The 20,290-nt window shown below is 42.0% G+C and overlaps 1 protein-coding gene across 5 annotated transcripts in view; it reads right to left on the reverse strand.

Moving 5' to 3' along the window:
* Positions 1 to 20,290, reverse strand: part of bcas3 (BCAS3 microtubule associated cell migration factor) — a 323,554-nt gene that overhangs the window by 209,861 nt on the left and 93,403 nt on the right. For all 5 annotated transcript variants that reach the window (XM_040006481.1, XM_040006480.1, XM_040006484.1 and 2 more), the window contains 5 exons: positions 13,376 to 13,500; positions 13,104 to 13,269; positions 12,923 to 13,020; positions 4,482 to 4,582; positions 209 to 405 (listed from right to left, as the gene is read on the reverse strand). In XM_040006481.1, the coding sequence (XP_039862415.1) occupies positions 209 to 405; positions 4,482 to 4,582; positions 12,923 to 13,020; positions 13,104 to 13,269; positions 13,376 to 13,500 (687 nt within the window). The remainder of the gene's footprint in view (positions 1 to 208; positions 406 to 4,481; positions 4,583 to 12,922; positions 13,021 to 13,103; positions 13,270 to 13,375; positions 13,501 to 20,290) is intronic.

The raw sequence follows: 20,290 nt of genomic DNA on the forward strand, positions 1-20,290 counted from the left end.
GGGATCCAGATGCTTATTTAACTGGAGATCTGGTCTGTTGTTTCAGTGATTAAGTATAAAGCTGCTGACACTACAGGCTTCATTGATGTGGACTCTATCCATGATTATTAGAATATTAGGATAATTTCTGATTAATGACCAGCTCCACGTGTAGATCGTCTTTGCGTTTAGGCTGGTGTGTATTTCTATGAGAACAAATTTAAAGTACCTGAGGCTGTGGAGGTCCAGGTCGTCTGTGTCAAAGTCCAGAAGGGGCTGCTGAACATCGCTGGGGCCCTGGGACTGAAGCACCGAGGATGAAGAGGAGATGACTGTGGTCTGGCCTGAAGGATGAATTGTCTTAAACTGAAACTGGGGGCCCATCCACAGCCGCCGATGGGGGCCTGTATGAGTCACAATCTCCACCTGAAATCAGAGGTTTAAACTAAATAAGGTTCATTCAATTCAGTTTTATTTAGATTCTTAGGAAGATGCATTCATTTGTCTAACGTGCTCCAGGCTGGATTTCACAGGGTGGCTCTGGCATCTATGTGCCAACGCTCAAAAATCCCATGCAGTACTCAGATGAACTCAGTTACATGGCACCAAACTAAAAGCTTGCTGTACTTGTGTACCACTAAAAGTCTGACGATGATGTCAGAACTCATCAATGTCTTGTGTGTGTTGGAAGTGCTAGCAGCCTGATGGGAAGCCTTCCCAGAGGGTTAATAGAAGTGTGACACTAGCAACGGCGTGGCAGCAAAGCTGAGGTGAGGCCTACAGGGACAATAAGATGGCACTGCTATGGCAGGCGGTCCATGGGCGCCTGAGCTGAGTGGCACTAATGCTGGCTAAAAGTAGGATAGGAGAAGGTTATGGAGTGGCTCACTCATAAACATCAGACTATTACTGCCTCGTCTATTCTCCATCTCCTCTTTGCCTTTATTGAACAGCCGTCTCTTGCCTCGCACTCCTGCTTTTCACTGCTCTCCCAAGCCGTCTCTACTTTGAATCCCTGCAGCAATTAGCACGCCTCTTGGTGTCTCGCTATTCGGATGTCATTATCTTTACTTCATACACATCTGTCTCTCAGCTCAGCTGAGTATTTTCTTCCACTATGGCTTCCATGTGCTAACATCTTAAACAATCTCAACTTTGCTGTGTCTGTTTACACAGACATTAGATATGTGAGGTTCATCACAGCTGTGCAAATTAGGCCACAGAAGGAGGGAGGATTGTCACTTTGCATGTGTGTATGCTTTTCCAGTTAACACCATCAATGTCACGCCCAGCTGCAGAGCCGAGACAGCTGCCAGCGTGCTCTCTTTGCAATGGCACGGTAGGTCCAGATGTTACAGTCCAGTATCTACCCCAAATGCACATCCCCTTGCAGACTTGTTGGACAGAGCTAGTTGACATGTTGCCACAGATTTGCCCATGCTGCTTTAGCCTCGACACCAAATGAGATCAAGCTAGCTGCCTCTGTCTGTGCAAAACATTTTTTTTCTCTCAACCTTCGCATTTTCTCCTTCTTTATAGGCTGAATATTTTTACTCTTATAGCATCAGTACTATCTTTAGAAAGTAAGAAAAAAAGATGAACATCCTGTGCAAGTTTGGCTATTTTGGCATCTTATAAATGATTGTCTGAGGTTAAGAAGCTGCACAAATACTGGCTAAGCTAATTTGCTTGTCAGTTGTTTTCATTTAGTGAAGTATTTACCATAAGCATTTAAGGGGTTGTGCTTGTGCATTTTTTAAATGTTCCTGTTATCTAATACTTAAAGGCAACACATCTCTTGCAAATAAACTGTTTACGTATTAGGAGACAATTAAGAGATGAACCGAGGTGGACTGTATAAGGACAGGAGTTTGTGTTGTCTACTCAGTCAGCTGAAGGGCAACTGACACTGACAGGCACCAAATGGCACAGCACTGCAGTGAGCTGAAGCACTGACATGGAGGGTCACAAACCTCACATTTCATTAGGGGTTGGCCGATCAATCCTAAATCCCAATCTAATGCCAAAATGCCCACTGAAAATCTAATGAGGGCCCCTGATATGATATAATGAAATCCACAAGGCAGTAGTTAGCCTCTAATTCAATATAGCCTATATGTATTTAGCTCTTCTCAATCCACAAAGCTATTATGCTTGGTATCTACGCTTTTCTTCATATTCTAGAGAAACCGAAGCAAAGAGGAAACTAACCAGTATACCCATATATCAGTTATGGTATAATATCCCAAATTCTTTGTCCAAATCATTTAATTTTAATGCTGGAAGAGCTGTAGAGTTAAATCTTCAACCACTGACACATACATTTTTATCACTGCTCTGACAGGAAGTCACCCAAAATACAGGTTAGTGCGAGGGATAGTTTTGCTCCTGGCAAACTATCATGGCAGATTTGAACCAGGGCCTCTGCTAGCTAAGCGAAGTACATTTTACCCAATCAATTATGTATGCAGTGGAATTATTGATGATGAAAATGTAGTGGGCTACCTGCCGACACTAGCGATAAGTGCTACTTGTGTTAACCAAGCTGAAAAGACCTGGGTGAGTGTGTCGCGCACTCAACCAGGTTATTTCAGTACAGTTTTGAATTGTGTTTTTATCAGGTAAAAATACAAAATAATTTGTTTTTACAACACAATCACACAGTTATGTCAAAATATATTAAAATAAGGACAGTTATGTGTAGGGTTTTCACTTGGGTTGGGAAGAATTTTCCAACTAAAATAATTTACATTTTTAAATTATAATTTACCTTCTTTCCATCATTAAGGGGAAAAAGCTATCCAAATCTACCTGGCCCTGGTGAACTGGTGGCAGCAGCAAGAACTGCAATCAAGCATTTGAGATAACTGGCAATGAGGGTTTCACTGTGGAGGAACTTGGGGGATTTTCTGAGCATGACCAGCCTATTTTGGTCATGCCAAGTTATCTCAATTAGACTCATGTCCAAACTTTGAACAGGCCTCTCCAAAGCATTTCATTTGGTTTAATTTGATTTTTTGTCTATTCTGAAATTGACTTGCTGGTGTTTCAGATCATTGCCTTGCTCCATAACCCAAGTTCGCGTCAGCTTCAGCTGAAGAACGGATGGCTGGACATTTGAATTCAAGATTTTCTGTTAGAGAGCAGAATTTATCGTTCCACCGATTAGGACAAGTCATTCAGGTCCCGAAGCAGCAAAGCAGTCCCAGAACGTCACACTACTACCATCATATTTCACTGTTGGTATGACATTCATTCATTTTCCAAAATGCTGTGTTGGTTTTATGCCAGATGTAACGAGACTCAAACCTTGCAAAAACTGAACATTTCCCAAAGTCTTGGGGGTCATAAAGATGTTTCTGGCAAACGTGAGGAAGGCTTTTTTGGTTAGCAGTGGTTTTCCATGGGAACTCCTGTGGATGTCATTTTTGCACAGCCCCTTTCTTACTGCTGAATCATGAAGTTTAACCTTAACTGAGGAAAGCGAGGCCTGCAGTTCTTTAGATGCTTTTTTTGGTTATTTTGTGATCTCTTCGAGTAAGCTGGGTAGATCAGCAACCCCTGGGAAGGTTAGCGCTGGTCACAATTTTCTCAATTTGTGGAGAAATGACTGACAGTCTTGTTCACTGTAGTTCTAAAGTCTTAGAATAGTTTTTGTAACCTTTACTAGACTAAGAGATTTGAGTGAGCTTCTTATCTGTTCTTGGGCGTCTTTAGCTCATGGCATGGTGTGTTGCATTTGAGCTTTTAGCCTGGTTCACTATGTTAGGTGTGCCAGGAAATCAAACTCAGCTTCTTTCAAAAAATGTGGTTAATCATAGTAAATTTATTAGGGTAGGGGATTACTTTTTCACACAAGGCCAGGTAGGTTTGGATAGGAAAATAATTTCATGATCATGTTAACAAAAACCCTTTTTGTAAACAATAAACGAAGGAGACAACTTCAGACGACTGTATAATTATAGCAAAGAGACAGCAAAAGAGTTGCTAACCCCACTAGTTTTTTATGCATTTGCAACAAAATTTCTATTAACCTGATGAATGTCAAGTTATTATCTTCCTTTGAACTTTTTTAATCTCTCTAACTATTCAGATTTGACTGATGCTCCAGTGTTTACTCACTGATATCAGTGAGTAAACACTGGAGCATCAGGTGGAGGTTCAGTGGATAGATAAAACCTTTCCTGCTTAAGCTAAAAACAAGCCTATGCCATATTATGGCACAAGAGTCCCACTGTGAGCTGTCTTCTTTTAAATTACACACAGTTACTTGACCCACAGATTACACCAAAAAGTGCAAACTTATTTTTTGTAATCCAGGATCAAGTTCAGGAGCAGGTCTAACTTTAATATGATGTTTGCAATGAAGAGTCATTAACTGATTTATCAGCGCTCTGAATTGGTATTTGTTCATTGTATTTTTAATTTAGAAGAAATAAAATCAAAATATGAAACATTTTCTTCTTAAGTCACCGTCATGTCATGTCAAACAGAAGCTTTACCTGAGAGAGCCACTCCTCATCCTCCTGGCCACTGTGGTCTGATGCCAGACTGTCGGATGACTCGTGACGTGTGATTGGGCCGGGGCTTCCTGGGGGTACAGCTGGGAAAAAAAGAATACACAAGAATGATATACTTGAAAGCTGACGATAGCCAACGCCTAGTACTGTCACAGTTCTCAAGCCAAAAGATTAAGTGTAAAAGTCAAGTTCCATCCCTCTAGCTATTGGAAAAGGATATCAGAAAGGCAAAGCAGGGCAATGAATCTCATATTACTAATTAGAATTTACACAAATTAGCATGTAAAACTAATTAGACCTTAAAAGCGGTTTACCAAAGTGTGTTATTACAGCCTAAATGTGTGATTAGGCCTTTGTGTATGAGCATATACATTGTATACCATACACATGGGCTGAGTGACGTTAGTTTAAGCTAAGATACAATAAGTTTACAGTTAATGACTCGCTGGATGAAAGCTAGTGTTTTGGGACAACATCAAAAATCTCAATCCCATGTTCTCATGTGTATGTCGGTGCATGCAAGCGTTAGTAAAAAAGCAAGAGTACAGTGAATGTCTGTGTGTTACAGAGAGACTCAGGGACAGATGGCGCTCCAGAAGGCTTGAGTAAGCAGGGATGGAGAGAACGAGCCCTGATGCGCAGAATCAGTCTTTCTCCGTCTCCCACCCCAGGGATGGAGTTTCTTTAACACAAGCATGGCTAATACACTCGTCAAGTCAACATCTGGAGCACAGGAGGCACTTCTAACTATATCCCCATACACACTCCAGGTGTTCGGACATCCTCGATGGAGGCAGTTTGGTCTTTGACGCCTGTTTAGCAAAATGCCACATCATCCCTCACCCACACCTCACCCCAACATACGCACACAGAACTATGCCGTCACATGTTTCTTAAACTTGGTTCTGAAACAAAAACCCAAACTGATCTGATGACTGAGTGTCATCTGCAAATCCAAATCATATCAGTACAACTAAAAGGAGAAATGAGTAAAAGTGCCCGGGAAAGTCGTAAAAAACATTGTGGCATAACAAATTCAACACAGTGAAGGCTTCCTGTGGTCTTGAAAAAATAAGAGTGTTTGCCTCTTAACAAGTGGCCAAACAGAAATATGAGACTTTTTAATACCAAAAGCTTCTCCTTATTTCCTATTTGACAAAAAGAGGCTACTTTTTCAAGGACAGCTTGAACTATTCTGGTGCTCTGAAATATTTATTCCCATTTGTCAACTGACAGAATTATGTCCTTATATCTATAAGCATATTAGATTTAACTGACTTAAGTGGATACAATCATTAGACAGTGAACCAACATTTTCTGAGTAATAATAATAATTAAAAAAGCAACTATGTAACTGTGATTTTATTAACTGGTTCTTTGTGTTATGGTGGTGCTAGTAAAATACTCCATGCAACTGTACAGTGTGATTTAAAAGAAAGCTTTGACTCAATTTTTATTAAATACAAAACATCTCTCCAAGCAACTGCCGTAGGTCACTATTGCACGTCATGGATACAGTGTCTATTTTCTCTTCCCCACTGTAGCTAGGACAAGCTCAGGCTGGTGTTTGTAGCAGGAGAGTTCAGATCTCAGTTTTGTGTCTAGTCAATAAAAAGCAACAGAGATGAGCTGAAATGTGCTAAAGGTCCTTACAGGGGAAGAAAGTGTGATATATATGATATGTTGTGGATCATGCACGCCTGCGTGTTACCCACAAAAATACAGACAAGTACCATTGTCATTTTTTAACAATATAACCATTTCTTCGCATTTATAAAACAAGATTAATAGCATCACAGTGGCCTGGCATATGTGCATATGTACTAAACAGTGTGAGGAATTTTGGGTATGCAACCTAAGCATGCATACTCAAAAAAACAGCACATAGCTTGGCAGTGATGACACTTTTTATTGTTTTTAATAGTTGATTTCACTTCTTTGTATGTTATAACTTTGGTCTTCTGCCATTGGTTGAAGGACCAAAAATGGCCCAAGCAAGAGCAGCCCACAGACAGGCTGCTGCACATACTTTTCACTCTACCCTCTGGTGATTGTAAATGACTACAACATGTAAAATGACGGTCTGCAAAGCCAATAAAAGCAAAAAACACCTGCGTGTTGAGTACTTGTGAATACATCAAATATGTTTTTGTTGCTTTGCTTCTTATTTGGGAGAAGCGACCCTTTCATGACCTACAGATGTCCTGGAGAGGAAAAGTGTGTAAGGCTTACAGTAAGAGGGAGAAACAGGGAGAGAAGGTTTCTCATGTCCTTTTAATGGAAGAGAGCTGAACAAAGCCTGCGTTGTGTTACTTATTAAACAAAATCACAACTCCCCTATTTCCTCCCGGTGCATTCGCTCTCCGACTTGGCTGTCCCTCACTCTCTTGTTCTCCTTCACTCTCTCTCTCCCTGCTCTCTGACCCTTGGGGCCAATAGCTGTTCCCTAATTAATTATTGATGTTCTAAAGCAGTTGTTGGACTGGCTGGATCGGGTTTCCAGTGGGTGGGTGTGGGGGTTTTCAATGGTCAGTGTCGCAGCCAGGCTCCATTATGGAGAGCTAGTGGTCATCCCCATGGGTCAGGCAAAGACACAACCCTTTTGCACGTGTTTGTTAGTGTGTATGTCAGGAGCCAGACTGACACTAGCAGTTACTGTAGTATCTACTCATCATAGCATCTAGCTAGCCAACCACTCGGCCTTCTGCTGCTTCTATAGTGGTCATTAGTGGCTTTTAAGAGACAGAATGTCAATGCAATTTCACAGAGAGCAAATTTTTTAAGTGCAAACGTATCACATTGCACTCAAGAAAGGAGTCTCATTGTATAGTTAGATCCACAGCGAATATGTTCTGTTGTTGATGGATTTAAAGACACATCAGCAAATGAGCAAGTGGCACGGTGCCATCACCCCACAACCATCACAGGAATGGAAAAGGACGGGTCAGTGGGAAATTTAGGAAAATGTACTATATGTTCTCGGACTCCCGGTATGGATTCTTTGACTTTTTTCTTTTTTAATTTATTGGCTACTTCAGAAAGAGTTGAGCCTTCATCAAGCAAACCTTTCCTTTCCATACAATCTTTGAAGTCAAGTCTGTAAAACCCTTTCCTGTTACAAAACTGCAATAATCTTATCTGTATGTGATGGACAAAAAAGAAAGTACCGACTACGTCCTCATAAGTATGCTGTTTGTTGGGACCCAACAAACAGTAAACTGCTAGCTATGCTAATGGTCTGCTGGACATTTCATAAACAAATCTCGTCTTTATGGATGAAGAGCTGAGAGAAAACAAACCTATAACTACTAATTCTTTGTGAAATTTTTTTTTTTTTTTAAATATTTATTGTAAAAGTGTATGATATTAAAATTAAGTTGCTGACACATGATTGAGAAAACATCAAAAGCTTCACTTTACCAAGGAGAGTGATATATATTTAAAATTGAACTATAGTGTATGAAGCATCTATATTTGTTAACCAAAGGAAGCACCTTGATCATTAATCAGCAGACTGAGTCAGTAAGGTGAACTGTCACCTGCAATTTATAATTACAGCTCTTTTATTTACTTTGGTGCTTTTGCTAATATATACACAAATAAAGGGACTCCCACTCCACCCGTAATCATCTACCACACAACCACCAACAAGGAACAGAGTTGTCTGTGTCACAGTCTTTATTGACTGCGAAGAGAGAGGCGCTTTGCTGTGCTGAAGGCCAGTAGCCAATGGCCTGTTAGTCAGAGCAGTGAAGCAGAGAGTCAGAACAAGAACAAAGGCTGCCTAGGTATTGATGTAGCCTGACCTCCTGGGGACTAGGGGCCAGGGGCCAGACAGGCTGATCTCCAGGGAAAGATAAGGGGCTAACAATCTGATAGATCTGGAAAGCTGGCCGCACGGTGGACACAGGACCTTGTCTCGAACGCTTACTCTGTTCTAATTTTTGTGGATGATTTTTTGTCTTTCTATATTTTTTTCTCCCGCCTTTGTAGTCCACCCTGAATTTTTTTGTAGCCAGACACTTCACTCACTATGCTTCTTCTTCTAACTTCTCCACCTGTCTTTCTTCTCACTTTCCTCTTCTGAGTACTGCTCTGGCAGATAGGTGCTGGCATACTGACAGAGTGGGATAGCTTAGTCATTATGTATCATTCAGTGCGCAATTGACTGACAGTTCCTTCATTCATCCAGCGCTACACTTACTGCATCCTTTCTCTGCCTCCCTTTGATTACTGACCCAGTCATGGCGCCACGGTTTCTCTTTACCAAATGCCTGATGCTCCAGAGCCTTCACTCTGGCCCCTCTCTCGAAGCAATTAGATCTATTGACGAGGCAACTGTGGCTGGCCTGTCATGGGCCTCAAAGTCCCAAGAGAACTGCCAAACCAGCCAGTCAGTCAGTCTCCACAATTAGCACATTATATGACAGGTAGGGAGGGGAGGGCGTGGCCAAAAAGCATAGCCTCAATTTCTGTCACCAGGCTCAAAGGAGCCAGCCAGAAATCTAGGTGGTAAATTATTCACCGGTTTGTTTGCACCAGAGCAGCTTTGCGGTGAGGGAGGAAGGTGTTGGAAAACATTTTGTGCACAGCTAGATAAATATCAGCCTCCCGCTAACGCCACAAAAAAATACAAAAAACTGGATGTAGTTAATGAGACTGCAAACACTTCGCATTCATTCCTTCAGTTATTCTGTTACCCCTCTCCGACACCTTAGACCAAAAGCAAAGGAAAAAGGGCCTATTCACACACTCACCCAAATGAGCACTTTTTGGGAAACAGAGATTCTATGTTTCCACTTCGCTGCGAGAGGATTCCCCAAACACCAACAACAAGTCTGCTTTTATTAAGCCAGATCGTGCTACAGAATCTCATCTGTTGTGAGTATACTGTGCCTCTCTCTCTGCCTTATCTCTGTGAGCAGTGCTGTGCGTTGTTATATCTTCTACTTGGCTGAGTGCTGCCAGTAGCTGCTATAGATGGACAGGTAGAGATAGTGACCATGAAGTGGCGCCACCGCTGCCTTTTATCATCCCGTCCTGGAGGCTCCGGTCTGGCCTGACCCTGGCCCTTCCTCTCCCCTTTCTATTCCTTTCCCTGTATATTGCATTTTTAATCAGGCTGGGTCATCCAATACAGAGCCACGAGACTGGAGACCATGGCCTGTCAGTCAAGTGCTGCCACCTTTTTTCCTTGCACCACCTTTCTAGAAACATGGTCTGTCTGTAGGACAATTAGCTAAAAGGGACATTTATGGAGACGTCTTGCCCTCCCTTTCTTTAGATCTTTTACTGCCCCTGTTTCTCAGTCAGCTATTTTCTCCCTCGTGGTGCATGTTATCAGCAATGTAAAGTACACCTATATAACACAAGAGCCATGTGCGTTTTCAGTTTCCTATGTCTCGATATTTATGCTCAGCAAGAGGCTGGACCGGCAGCTTACGGCCGTGCTGCAATTCATCCCGAGGTCAAATCGAGCCCTTCTCCTGGATCACTTCTTTGCCGTGCTGCCAAGCCCTGGAGGAAACGGCAAAGGAGACGGGCTGGCAAAAGGAGCGCATGCTGAGAAATAGGACGTTGAGAGTCGCTGCCCGGGTGCAAAGCGCAGAAATGGAAGATGGCACTCCGAGAGCAGCTCAGTCGGTGGTGGTGGTGTATACGACGCTAACCAGAGGGAACATGGCAAGAGCACAAGAAGTGGGCAGAGTGCTGAACAATTATGTTTATAGTGTCTTGACCTCGCATGACTTCACACTTGGTTGGTTATAGGAATAAAGAGCCACAACCGTGTTATCTGGCTATTGTTAATTGGATGTAAATGTTAATGCAATGAATCTCTCTCATTATGCAGCCAGTTCCGCTGCCCATGCTGGCAGAGAGTGGTGGAATAAACTGACGCCCGAGCCCATCACTCCGACGCGCTCTCATTGCTCTGACACTAGGAGAGACCATTAGCACTAATTTGAGAAAATATCCTACCAGTTAGACCTGAAGCACTGCAGAAGCCAACAGAGACGAGCAGAGAGATTAGGGTAAACATAGCTACCACTTGCCCCCGAGCACCCGCAAGAGCTAATCATAGATTTTGTATGTTTATAATTATGGAGTGAGCTCAAAACGCCAGCCTGTTCCACGGGGGTGGATTGATTCCGTGTGTGGCCATCCATGTGCACTCTGCGCTTTTGCAAAATGGCCTTTCAGATGGCACCCTAAAGTGCTCACCGCTCTGCACTTGTTATTGAATTAGAGGGAGTTTAGGGTGTCAGCTAATTGGTCTGCGCGCGGCATCTTATAGCATTGCATTGGCATGTCCTCAAGCACACGTGTAGTGTGGTTGCCTAAGGACAAATTCAAGGTTCCTCACAGAAGAGAAAAACTACAAGGATTTGCGACAGTGCTCAGAGGACATGAAATGGTGGAAATGGCAGAGAGCTCTTTCCCTCCGGTATCTGAATAATAAAATATTATGGGTGATGACCAGAAAGATCCTTTCTCGGCATGTGGTTCCAATAAGGGGCTGATGGTCTGCTTTCAACATAGTCAACATGAAAAACCACTGGGGAACTGTTCGTTTCTTCATATTTATATATGTGTGTGTGCACGATATGTGTGCGCATGTGTATGTGGAGTCATATTTGCAAAAAACTGTCTGACAGTTAGGGTTAAGGCTGAGGGTTAGGATCTCTCAAATCATTTTGATTGCTTAATTTGAATAATAATAAAAACTAGAGACGTACTGATAGCCAGGGAGTAATCAGCTATTATCCAGCATTCTTGGTCCTTACCAGTGAGTGGCTGGTCAGCCTGACGTGTGTCAGATTATGAGCTCTTCAAACAAAGCTCATCAAAGTGAAGTGTTGGGGAAGCACCACGACACATGTTCATAACAACAAACCTGATGAGACACTCCACCCGGGTGAACACTGACATTTTAAAGAAGCTAAAAGTGACTAAAGCTGCAGTTACCCAGGACTCAGGGCCAACATGAAGGATCGAAGCAGTTCAGAGGAAAATGATGGAGAAAAGGCTCAATGTCCTGATATCTCACGACGGTATAACTGTACTGGAAAATTATTTTATTGCCTGATTTTTGTCATTTATATAAATCTGTTACTTTGTTTGGTAAGGTAGAATATGATAAAGGTGAGCGTACAGCAACTCATTTTTAGGTATTTATTAGTGACTCTTTCAAGGAGTTTTAAAAATTATTTTATTATGAAAAGAACATTTTTCACTAAAGAAAAGTTGGTTTTTGCTTGTAATGTTGGCAGACGTAGAAAAATATATCAGAAATCAACATAATTGCGAGCAGTACAACATAGGGCTGGGCGATATGACCCAAAATTCATATCTCGATATTTTTTAGCTGGATGGTGATATACGATATATATCTCGATTTTCTTTTTTAAGCAATATGATAATATTACGTTGAAGCACAGCACGTATCACTCCGAGGCTCGAGCGAGGCTCCAGACTACGGTAGCCGTAATGCTCCGACAATCCATCAAGCGCCGCAGCTCCGTAGCTTACCAAAGTCGAACTAAAACATTTTTTGACAGATTGCTGAGCGCTGTGTACCACATAAAATCGGTTCGCGGTCAGTAAGCACAACCAGAATTCATACATAAGGCGCACTGTCGATTTTTGAGAAAATAAAAAGATTTTAGGTCATGCAGCTCCTGTGGGCTGCATGTCGTTAGCGCGGTTAGCTCGTTAGCGCGGTTAGCTCGCTAACACAACGCCGTCCAGCCCCACGCACGGGGCGATCCGCGGTAACTCGTTAACGGAGATTTGCCGTGTTCATCTTGTCGTTGCCTGCAGGTGAAGCTATGGGGGAGGAGGAGTTGTGTTCAGTGAAGGAGAGGCGAGGCCGAGTAACGCAGCGTAGAGACAAAAGTGGACGAAAGAGAGGCAAACCTGCGGCTCCACAAGTATAATTATACCGTAACATAGACTATATCGATATAAACGATATTGTCACATCTTATATCTCGTATGAAAATATATCGATATTTTTAAAAAACTCGATATATCGCCCAGCCCTAGTACAACACTGATGAAAACTTCTGCATTTTCAGTGACTGCATGTGATATTTGTGTACCAATGTATGCTACTTTCTGTTGCACTCTCTTTGTGGTATCCCCAACAATTCAACTATACTTTACTTTTATTCTGAAAGGGCCACAAGGAAATGTAGAAGCACATTTAGATGATCGTTTTACTCAGTGCTCTTAGCCCTGTGATACCAGTCTCTTGTTTATCAGTACCATGCTAACCTTACATTTACAGCATGTGTTGGTACAACACCTTGACCTTTTTTACTTCCTGAAAATGCAGACTTCCATTCTATTTGAACACAACTTTATACTGTAAATACACTACAGTGTGTCAACTCAAGGAAAACTACTTGTTTAACACTTACCAGCCAGGAGATATTGATAGTACTGCACTAGATCTGAGGCCAACACCAAAGGATGATTGGAGTTGAAAGGTGGCTGCAGCTCATTCCACTGTGGAGTCCTGCTCAAAAAGGACAAATCATCCATAAGACTTAGAGACACAGAGAAGCCGTGTCCTGCATCGAGTCTTCATCACAGCTTTACCTGGCTAGAATCCAGCAGGCCCTTGGACAGGTGTTGAGTTCTAACGGTGTATCGTCGCTTATCTTTTGTGACGTGCTTAATGGCCGAGGTTCCAAGACGTGCTCCACCAAGTTACCATAGCAACTGACTACGTACAGCGAATCCACAACCGACTGCCTGGACTGATCTGTGAGGAGGATGAGCAACAAGGCGAGGACAAGTTATTTGCAATAAGTGCAATAATAGCTATCAACTGTAGAAGAATGCAAAGACAACCTGTCACCACAGTCTACCTTTCTCTCTTTTTATGTTGGGATTAGTGATGAACCAGGAGCGAGGTGACGCGAAGATGGCCGCCACGCAGAACTCTCCTCCGCTGGACTTGCTCGGTGAGATCTGGGGGGGTGGCTTAGATTTGCTTCAGGAGACGGAAAAGAAATTGAGACAAAGTAAATAATATGGTACAATGCAGGGGTCCAAAAAGTGAACCCGGTAGTGCTTCTATAGTTTAACATGTCAAGTCCTTTTGACTGGCTGGTATTGGCACAATGAGACAACTGCTTACTCTGATTTGTCAGTTATTAATTTGTGAATTCCAATAAATCCTTACCCCTCTTTAGTAAACACATCAACTACACATCACTTTCCATTGCTAGAAATGCCGCTGTGTGGAGGAGTAGCACACTTTTTGTCTTGTGCTGCAATAAGGTCAACAGTGCAATAATGTGTCTCGGTGTGGTGCTTATTGAAGTTATGTATCACCTTTAAGACCAATCTTTGTATGAATTATTTTTCCATAAAGCATAACAATCAAATGTAAATGTCAGCATTTTACATTAGACATGGATTGCACAGCAACATCTGTGAACAATTAACACAATATTGTAAAGAGCTTTGCATGCAAGGAACTAAGCAAGGGGAAACTGAAACGCCTGCAAATAAAAACATCCACTGTTGCAGCAGAAAATGTGAAAATTAAGCTAGACATAAACATTGATGTAATGTGATATAAAACTGAGCCACCATCTAAGAGAATCTTCTTGTCTGAGAAGGACGGTAAGTAGTAGTACTACAAAGTACTAATAGTAATACTAGAAGTTATTCTTAGGATACATTTAGACCTTATATGGCTAAATGCAATCTTCTCCATTCACAACATTGACATGATTGGTATACTGCCTGTACACTTGCCTTATCTTAATACAAAACCACCTCTTTTTTCTCTTTAAACAACCACAGGACCTGGGCAATTTGTACTCATTCATTCGACCACAAACTCATTTGTATACCAAGCGTGCATGTATCAGCATATATCGAGTATTCTTGAGAAAAAACGTAAGGCCATCTGTCCGATATCTAAAGCTCGGCCTAAATCGAGTCAAACACAGTGATCCAAGCACACTGTCTAGTCTACAACAGGATGGCTGAAAAAGAGAAGAATCAAGGATGCTAAAATGCAAAGTCCAAACCTCAACCCAACCGAAATGCTGTGGTGGGACCTTAAGAGAGCTATGCATAAACAAATACCTGCAAACCTCAATGAACTGAAACAACATTGGAAAGGATGGGCCAAAATACCTCAGCTACGATGTGAGAAACGGGTACAGTCATGGAGAAAACAAGTACTCCAAGGTAATGTTGCTAAAGGGGGTTACATACACTGGATGGTGGACTCTAGTTGTTCTTTTACAGGACAATACAGATCCCAGCAAAAACCTTTTTCAGGGGTTTGTCACCAATTTTACTTTAAGTTTGGTAAGAATCAAAAAACGTTGATACTTCTAGTATACTTACAAAGACAATTTCTAGCCTGCTCTTCCATCTGGTTGGTTCCAATAGTCCCATTAATATACCACATTTATATTTAAATTAATAAATACAACTGCTATCACTGAATGGAATTTGAGCCTAACAGCAGTGTCCACGTTGCCTTCCCTGGCTCTCTTACTTTGTGTCGGCTACAGGAGAGAATATATTGGGAGTTATTGGATTATTCAGCATGTCAAGAGTGTTTGAGAAGAAGCGGACACAGAAAGGGTTTTCAGCCGCAATTGGACTCCCCATATGGCAACAATCAGAGAACAGTAGCAAGATCTGGTATTATTGTCCAGCCTCATAAGCAACCTGGACAGCAAAATGTGGTCACAGCGGATCAGACGTGAGGTGCGCTTGAAAACCTACAGCGGTGTCACGCGCTCCCAGACGAGTGCTTAACCTTGACCTTTGGAAACCACACTGGCATGAAAGTGACACTCTTACTTCTATCTACTCTCAATTTTGGAGAAAAGATACAAATATGTGGGCGCAGAATGGTCATGATTTTTAAAATGTATTTGGCCAGTTTGATTCAACTTACATTCAACTCATGGAAGCATTTTTGTGCAGGTGCTTTTTATTTTTTTGCTTTATGTGGAACAAATATAAAAAGGAATGGATAGTTAGCATAAGCAAAAACAGACCTTATGGATGATTTAAAAAAAGATAGACATTTCCAAGTACAAAATTTGATTAACAACAGGGAAACCTAATGCCACTGATGCAAAGCACCTGATTGAGACCAGGCCTTTCAAGATGTGTCCAGCCAGAGTGTGACATCTAAGAGCAAGCAGGAGTCTCCGCAAGGCTGACAACGGTGCCCCCTGCAGGTAATGAGTATTTAAAATCCACTTTTGTTTTTAAAATTGCATGATTGTGTAGCATGCTTGCTAGGTTCGAGTCGCCATTAGCTTTTAACAACTCAAACGTGCGAGGTGAGGGCAAAAAGCAAACTGGCTAGGTTCCATCTCTAATGCTGAATGTTTGTATGCTTTTGCACACAATCTTTGCCATCTCAATATTGATTTTTGTTAATAAGTTCATTTCTGACTCATTGTGGCGTGGGTGTGGTCTCTGACGCAGTGAGCTCCCGGGGCGGGGCAGGGGCGGGGTGAACAGGTGTGCTGGGATCTGAAGGTGATTGTGACTCTTTATATGTTGACAGTGACAGTCGGAGGGGAAGGAGAGCGGACGTGACAGCAGAGAGCGGGAGTGTCTGTGTCCCAGTGCAAAACGAAAACCACAGTTATAAATAAAAGTTCTGCTGTCATCACACTCGTGTCCAGCGTGTGCATAACGGGTCAAACTCATTTAAAGAAACTAACCTCAACCTAATGTCTACATAATAGTTTTAAAAGATTAATACATATTTATTAAAGTATAGAACAAAAGGCAACAGGGGATATAACGATAACAAATAATGTCTTAATTTTGCACTTTTAAATCGTTCATTTAAACGGAATGAAAACTCAAAATTCCAAACACAAGAAAATAAATACTGCAGGTTTAAGAGTTTCCCTGAATATGGACGCCCAACCACACACTGTAAGACCTAATGTATGTCAGAAAGACTTAAACAAGTGTAGCGTTACCAACAGCTTACAAAGAATGTAACACAGAGACGCAACACATGGAGGATCCAGTGGGAATTTGCCCCTCACGTCCTGTGTGTGCATATGTAACATGTAACACTCTATCACTGACCAAATCCCTCCTCTTGTTTCAAACTTGCCTAATACCACAAAAACGTAATGAAAAACACAATGCAATGCCGTGAAGACAGTTCACCACAATAATGCTTCCGGTACTAGACGGTGCGTCCACTACTTCAACCGGGTTTCACAGTACTAGCTGTTGAAAGACCTGCTGCTGGTAAAACTCTCTTTCTGTTGCCTCCCCCCTGTCAGCACCTCATAAATTATTCCCTGGATCGAGGGAGATGTCTTTGTTTGGCCAGCCCTGTGTGAAAGAGGGATCAGGAAAAAGGAAATGGTGAAGGTAATCATAAGGACGGCCTCTACAGTGTTGTAGCTTGTATTTACAAGCGCTGGGTCAAAGGGAGAAGGCTGAATAACCAAATATCCACAGTAAACCCGGTCTGTGAAAGGAAGATGCAGGGGTAGATAAAGTCACACTCAGGATATTGCCTTGGCTAACTCCAAGTGGGCCTCGTCTTCTCCTCCCAGCTCTGGCCTGCTTGACCGTCAGTTCAACCAGAAGGTAAAACTGTTAACGAGCAGGTCCAGCGAGTGAATAACCAGCTATAAGGAAGTGCTCAACATCAGTTTTTGTTTGTGTTACATGGGACAGGAAAAGGGGAGTTTTGTAGGATTTTTCCACAAGTAAAAATTCTTCCTTGGTAACGAAACGAAAGCCCTGTAACTCGGGAAAAACAAATCCTCGTCACAAGCAGACAGGTGCCTGATCTAAACTCATCAGTCTTCGTATTGACTTTTGGTGTCAGTGGTTAAAATTCTAAGCTATTATTACTACTACTATAATCAGATGGACTTTCTTTAAGAGAACTAAGTAGAAGGACTTTTACACTGCCGAGTAGAGAACACTGTCCATTTCTGAAGGACTGACCTCGTGGCAACCCCACACACCAATCTGCAGGGCGCCGCGCGACTCGTCGATAGCACGTTAAAACTTCGGCTCGGCGTTGCAGTCATAGCTGATGAGCTGAGTTTAGGCCTCTTTGAAGAGACCACAGCTAGCACAGAGCCTGCCAACAGGACCAAAGATCACAGTTCAGTTCTCGTCTCTTCTGCTACAGTGACCACTAAAGTTTATTCATCTGTGTTTTAAATCATCCTTTTTCCTCTTCATCTCACTTGAAGTGGCTTAAAAGTGTTGAGGTTTTTGCCCTCGTGACAACCAGGCACGGCTCCAGGGCCTAATTCCACTTCCCATATGGATACCAATTTCTGGAGCAGACTTTTGGTAAGGAAGCAGGCAAGCAAATGGCACCGAGTTAGAAAAAGCGTAACCCAATATCAATAACTTATGAAACATAAATATACTAAGAGGGAACTGGGAGCAGGAGAAGATGTATGTCATTAAACAAACGGCAAATCTCTTTTCTTTTTCTTCTCTCTCCGCAAAATTTCCTTTTGCCTTTTAGCAGGGAGTGGAATTCATTTTCTTTGTGACTTTAATTCACTGAAAAGACTACTCACATGTCATTTCCACTTTTAATTTAGCAAATGAGGACTCTTGACTGAGCTAATAGCTTTTCCTCAAGGGCATAATTCAATCTGAGACATCAACCATCAAAGTCCTTTTGCATTACTATGTCCGGCGCTAACATGAGGCGCCTCAGCGGGGGGAGTGGGGGGAGTGGGGGGTGGTAGTCCACAGCAGCTTCCATTTATTTTCAGGACCTTTGCAGTAAACAAACATGATGGAGCTGGCCATCCGGCGACAAAGAGCTGCAGTGCTGTCATTTCACTGATTCTGGGCCATATGGTTCATTCTTATCAGAAAAGGAGGTGGTATTAAGACTCCAAGCAGGAAGGAAAAGAAAGACGGAGAGAGGGAAGGAGAGAGGGCAGTTATGTGGAGGGTACATCCTTCAACGTCACATTTATTATTTTACAACAGCCCTCGGAAAGAAGCAGCCTTGAGGCTCTGTCGAATACACAGCACTAATGACAAAAACCGGGGAACTCTGTGAACGGAGCAGAGTGGGCATCAAATGTTCAAGGAAAAAATCAGGGTTTCTTTTTTACCAATTTCTAAACCTTAAAGTTCATGTAGTGCCACGTTAGTCATGGAAATTTCTTAAACAGCCATAATGTTGGTATAAACTAATGTATCTGGCCACAGTGTTATTTCAGACGCAAGCTTAAGAATGAATTGGAAATCCAAGGAGCATTCAAGTTCACCATTTGCTCAAAAAGAAAAGACGGCTCTGTTTGTAAAATATCTTAATACGATACAATAGTGAATGGACTGTCATGGCGCATGTCTAAAGGCAGAAGCTATTAGAGAAACAATGTCGGTTTAACTAGCTCAAAATTGAGCAGATGGCATTTATTGCAAGGGTCAAGATTCCAATGCTAATGATGTATACCTTTGAAAAGTATACGCTCTGAAGTCACTAAGGGCCTAGATTGAGCACGAGTGGCTGAAGACAGACGGAAAAAAGTTTCAATTAAAAAGTATGAGTGACTGCCCACAACAAAAGATGAAACCCAACACTTGAGGAAGGCACCATACGCTATTCACACGAGGAGCTGGAGACCTGGGAATCAGGAAAGGAAAAGTTCCTTTCACCGAGCCACTCAATCATCTCTCTGTAAGCGACTGTCATAAAAGGGCTTCTTTTAAAAGCTTGTAAGCATCTGATTTCATGAGAGAGCGCTGACAAGAGACTTGGCTACATCCCCCTGCATGACAAAAATCTTTGAATCGGAGGATGCTTTGTGCATTTTAGTGCTAAAATTGAACTCAAAATTCAGGATTGACAGTTAAACATTTCCTGAATCTTAACCTGAAAACCAAATGAAACTGGCCTTTTTGTTCCACCTCGCTGCTTTTTATTATTTGCCCCAATAACTCACTAGTGATGGATTCATCTGTCTTACCTACAGTATTTTTAGTCGCAACATAACCGGTGATTTCAAGGTCAAGGGATGCGCAGTATTTAATGTTATTAGATCTGTATGCCACTTTGAAACCACACGGGGGTCCACATCTATCTTAGAAATTCTTCTCACAATCTGAGGGGCTTTGCATGTTTCCATCTTTGGTGAAGTAAGCTGTCTTCCCATTTTAAATTGTGTCTCCAAAACTTGGCTTGGGGTGGCTATTTTTCTGCAAACAGCCATGAATGACCACAGAACCAGACTTATTCAAATCACAAGAAAAAAAGAGAAAGGTGGTGGACAGTTTAACGGTATGAAATAGGCTAGCTTATTTCTCTAAGATTAGCAGGTAATTTAATAATGAATTGAATGAGCATAAGTACTCAGTAAAAGTAATGATGTTGAGCTTATGTTCCATTGTTTAAACCAGAATTACTGATTACGTAATAACTCCAGAGTCACTAAATCTGTTACTTTAGCAAACAGTTGGCTAACAACAAAAGAGGACATGGAATGTATTAACATTCATTTTCAGCTGCCAGGAAACAAAATCATCAGATCTGACCATCGCCCCCCAAAAATGTAGCGCTTTCGCTGCTAACTGTTCCACTGTGTTTGGCTGTGTGGCTGCTTTTATTTCATGTGGAGTCAAAAGGCGGCCTACTGTGGCTGGAACAGTAAAAGTAAAGTTATGAGATGTGCTAAAATACACTGGAAACAAAAAAAACTTGGTTTAAAAATTTAAAACAAACTTCATTTCCAGTGCTAGCTACCATTAAATAATTGTGGTTCATCCGCTCTCTG

This window comes from Simochromis diagramma, unplaced genomic scaffold (assembly GCF_900408965.1).
Source record: "Simochromis diagramma unplaced genomic scaffold, fSimDia1.1 OVJJ01000024.1, whole genome shotgun sequence".
In the NCBI taxonomy this organism is placed as follows: Eukaryota; Metazoa; Chordata; class Actinopteri; order Cichliformes; family Cichlidae; genus Simochromis; species Simochromis diagramma.